Source organism: Octopus bimaculoides, chromosome 4, assembly GCF_001194135.2.
Source record: "Octopus bimaculoides isolate UCB-OBI-ISO-001 chromosome 4, ASM119413v2, whole genome shotgun sequence".
In the NCBI taxonomy this organism is placed as follows: Eukaryota; Metazoa; Mollusca; class Cephalopoda; order Octopoda; family Octopodidae; genus Octopus; species Octopus bimaculoides.
In genome coordinates this window covers 102,365,074-102,369,214 of record NC_068984.1, presented here as the reverse complement: position 1 = coordinate 102,369,214, position 4,141 = coordinate 102,365,074, and the positions used below count along the sequence as shown (strand labels likewise).

The window sequence follows — 4,141 nt, the reverse complement described above, 5'->3', positions numbered from 1 at the left end:
CATATTGATTGTAATAATGGAATAAGCAGATGTGCTTCAAGAGGAAACAGCTGAGATTTACCCAAACTATATATATATATATATGTGTGTGTGTATACACATATGTATATATATTTGTATGTATAGATGTCCAATTTGTGTATGAACTTTGTAGTTTACTTTATAAAGCTTGCCTATTGATATAGGCCACCGGGTGCAGTTTCATGATGTAGACCAATTGTATTAATGAAGATACATGCAGAAATCAATGAAGCTCCATGGAATATATATAAAAAATGTGTAAACAAGAGAGATTGGATTGAGCAAACATGCTTTATTGCATAATACTATAACTGTTTCATCTTCACTTTACCAGCAGATAATTGCCAAAGTATTACTATATAATAAATGCATTAGATTTATTATATTGCATCAGTATTACTTCAGTAACACTGGCAAATGAGGACTCCTCAGATATGGGTGCAAAGTGTTCACTAAATGAAACCATATTCTACAGAATAAATATCTCACCATATTCAAAAAATAAAAGCAAACATCACAAAATTGTTAACCTGAAGTACAGTATAGATGGTCAATAAAATGAGTGATGAAGAAAACAAATAAAATAATAAGTGTAAATCTAGTGAGGTATAATATTATATTGTGTAAAGTATATAGTTTAACTTAGCAAACATTTTGCATCCATACCTGAGGAGTCTTCAACTGCCAATGTTGCTGAAATAATAGCAGTGCAATGTAATAAAATTTAATGTATATATCGTATGATAATATTTTGGCAATTATCTGCTGGTAAAGTGAAGATGATGCAATTGTTGTATTATGTAAAGCTTGTTTGTTCTACCCAGTCTTTCCTGTTTACACATTATATATGTATGCACATGTGTATATAAATGTATGCGTATATGAATTACACGATAAATATTTTGAAGTTACATCACAAATAGTTTTTTCCGAGCAAAGCAATTGGTACATGCGCATACAAATCTACTATCGATATTCCATATCTAATGAATTCTTCAAAATCTGCTTAGATAATCTGTATGAAATAATGGAATGATTTTATCAGTATCTCTCTCCTCTCCTCTTCTCTCTCTCTCTCTCTGTCCTCCCCTCTGACTCTCTTTCTCCATCTCCTCTCTCTCTCTCTAATATGTATATTTTTATATGTGTTTATTACTAAGTTAATATACTAACCCTTATTTTCAATAGTGTTTTCCCTTTTATTTCTTTGTATATACAGAGCAGCCTGATGTTTGTGTGTCATGAAAAGCTGTTAAGTCTTACAAACAATTTGGTAAAAACAAAGAGTTTAGCAGTGAGTTTAATCTTATTGTATCTTATTTCTCTCGCTTTTTCATGTTCTGCTGTTAACTATTTGCAGCCCAGGCTGGCAAATACTTTCAATTTGTTTGGTCTGTCCTCACAATGAAATTATTTATATAATAAACTAAACAAATATCAAATGAGCAAAAGCAATGTTTTTGAAGTCAGCCGCTTATGGGATAACACAATAAGGTGAACGTGGTGATGACGGCCATTGATGTAATGGATGAGGTGGGGATGGGATATGAAGTGGTAGGGGATGAAATGATGGGGACGGAGATATGAAATGGTGGGGATGGAGTATCAAGTGGTGGGGTGGGGGTAGGGGTATGATGTGGTAGGGATGGGGATATGAAGTGGTGGGGGATGCTAGTTGCTTAAGTAGTGTAGTGGTGGTGGTGGTGGTGGTGGTTATCATCATTATGATTGAGGTGGAGCTAGTTGTAGTGGTTATCATAGTGGAAGTGGTGGTAGTAGTGGAGGTAATTCTCATTGTGGTGGCGGTAGTGGTGACAATAGTAGTAGTAGTAGTAAAGATAATTAAAATCTTGATAAAGGTGGTGGCAGTGGTAGGTTTAGTGGTAGTATTAGTTGTAGTAGCAGCGGTAGTTGTAATCTTGGTAGCGGTGGTGTAGTAGCAGTGGTGATTGTAATCATGCAGGCGATAGTAGTAGTGGTGTCAGTGGTGGTAGTGGTGGAGGTATTTATTATCATGGTTGTGGTGGTGGTGGTGGTGGTAGCTAGTGCAGTGATGTGAGCAGCAATAATGTCATTGCAAATTCTGTCCATTCACACACACTTAACAGGTTTCTTCTAATAGTTTTAGGTTTTCTATTTAATTATATCTCTGCAGGGTGTCTATTGATAAAAACATTATTAACTATATATATATATATATATGTATACACACATACACACACATGCTCACATATTTGCATATACATACATATAAAGAGAGTGAGGCATAGTCGTGGCTTGATAATCACACATGTTTTCATGTTCAGTCCTACTGTGCAACACCACAGACAAGTGTCTTACTGAATTTGTTTGATAGGAACCAAAAAGAAGCCAGTTAAAATACATACATACCTGTTTACAGTTGCCATCATCATCATTTAACGTTTGTTTTCCATGTTGGCATGGGTTGGGCAGTTAGACAGGAGCTGGAAAGCCAAAGGGCTGCACCAGAGTCCAGTCGTCTGTTTTGGCATGGTTTCTATAACTGGATGCCCTTCGTAATGCCAACCACTTTACGGAGTGTATGGATGCTTTTTATATGGCACCAGCACAGGTGAGTTTTACATGGACCCAGCACAAATGCTTTTTATGTGGCACCAGCACAGGTAATTTTTATGTGACATAAGCACAGGTGCTTTTTATATGGCAGCACCACCAGGTGCTTTTTACATACCACCAGCACACACGTTTTATGTGACACCAGCTCCAGCAGGGTTCCCAAGTAGCTTGTTAGACAAAAGACTTCTCAGCTGTGAGAGGGATTGGAATAAAGGAAAGTGGTTGTGTGCCAGACAAGAGTTTAGAGTATAAATAAAGGGATAGAGATAGTTGTTTTGCTATAGAGGAGGTACTTGGCTACCCCAGTAGGACAAGGAAGGAGAGGAAGGTGGAAGGGAGTTAGAGAGAAAGATAAAAAGACAGTCGAAGTGAGAGAGATATGGATGGTGTTAGAGCTGTATTGGGGCTTACCCACAGGGAACAGTGAGAGGGAGAGTATAAGTAGTACAGAGGGGATGTTCCATAAGAGTGTGAGAGATGTTTAGAGGTGGGGAAAACATGACTATAGCAAGTAATGGGGAGAGACATTGGAGTGGCTGGAGTGGAGTATGATAGATTTGTGAGGGCATTGAGAGTGTGTGGTCAGATATGTGAAGGAAAGTTGAGGGCCTGCAGCAGATGAGGTGCACAAGGGAGAGTGGAGGAGAGGGACCTGCAGCAACTTGTGGGGGTGTTGGGAAGATGGATTGTGAGGAAGTTTTGATAGACAGATTGTGTGCGTCTGTGTGTGAGGAGTTTTGTTGTAAAAGACATGCCTATGTGTACAGATGGTCACAATTTTATTTAGCTTGACATATCTTCTCAAGCACAGCACATTGCCAGAAGTATTGGTCCCTTGTCGTCTCCTCTGTGAGGCTCAACATCTGAAGATCATTTCTCACCACTTCATCCTATGTTTTCCTGGGTCTGCCCTTTTCACAGGTTCCCTTCACAATTAAAGATTGACACTTCTTGATGCAGCTGTCCTCATCCATACACATCATATGACCATACCATAGCAGTCTTCTCTCTTGAACACACTATATATATGTATGTATACACACACGCACATAGGCATGGCTGTGTGTTAAGAAGCTTGCTTCCCAACCACATGCTTGGCACCTTGGGCAAGTGTCTTCTACTATAGCATTGGGCTGACCAAGGCCTTGTGAGTAGATTTGGTGGACAGAAACTGAAAAAAGCCTGTTTATGCATTTATATATATATATGTGTGTGTGTGTGTGTGTATTTATGTAAATATATATGTGTGTGTGTGTTATTGAGTGTGTATTTATGTAAATATATATATTGGTATGTTGATTCACTGTTTATTTCTATTTTTCTGGACCATATTATACTGACGAGTAGAAGTTGTATAATACTACAATAACTACGAAATCATGATCTGTAATTTAGTTCGTTTTTGAGGGGTTGGCTTTGAGAGTTGCATTTCCTCGCATTCGGTAAAAATGTGCTTTTTATAGTAGTCTGACCTTAGAGTCCTTCATGGCGTGAGTCGTTATTATATAGTAATGCCCTTATA

At 37.9% G+C, this 4,141-nt stretch overlaps 1 protein-coding gene across 1 annotated transcript in view; it reads left to right on the top strand.

Annotated features, from left to right (window-relative positions):
• The window catches only part of LOC106883773 (protein broad-minded), a 264,423-nt gene that overhangs the window by 60,159 nt on the left and 200,123 nt on the right, over positions 1-4,141 (top strand). Inside the window, exon 5 of the mRNA XM_052967655.1 lies at positions 1,241-1,315. Within this exon, the coding sequence (XP_052823615.1) occupies positions 1,241-1,315 (75 nt within the window). The remainder of the gene's footprint in view (positions 1-1,240; positions 1,316-4,141) is intronic.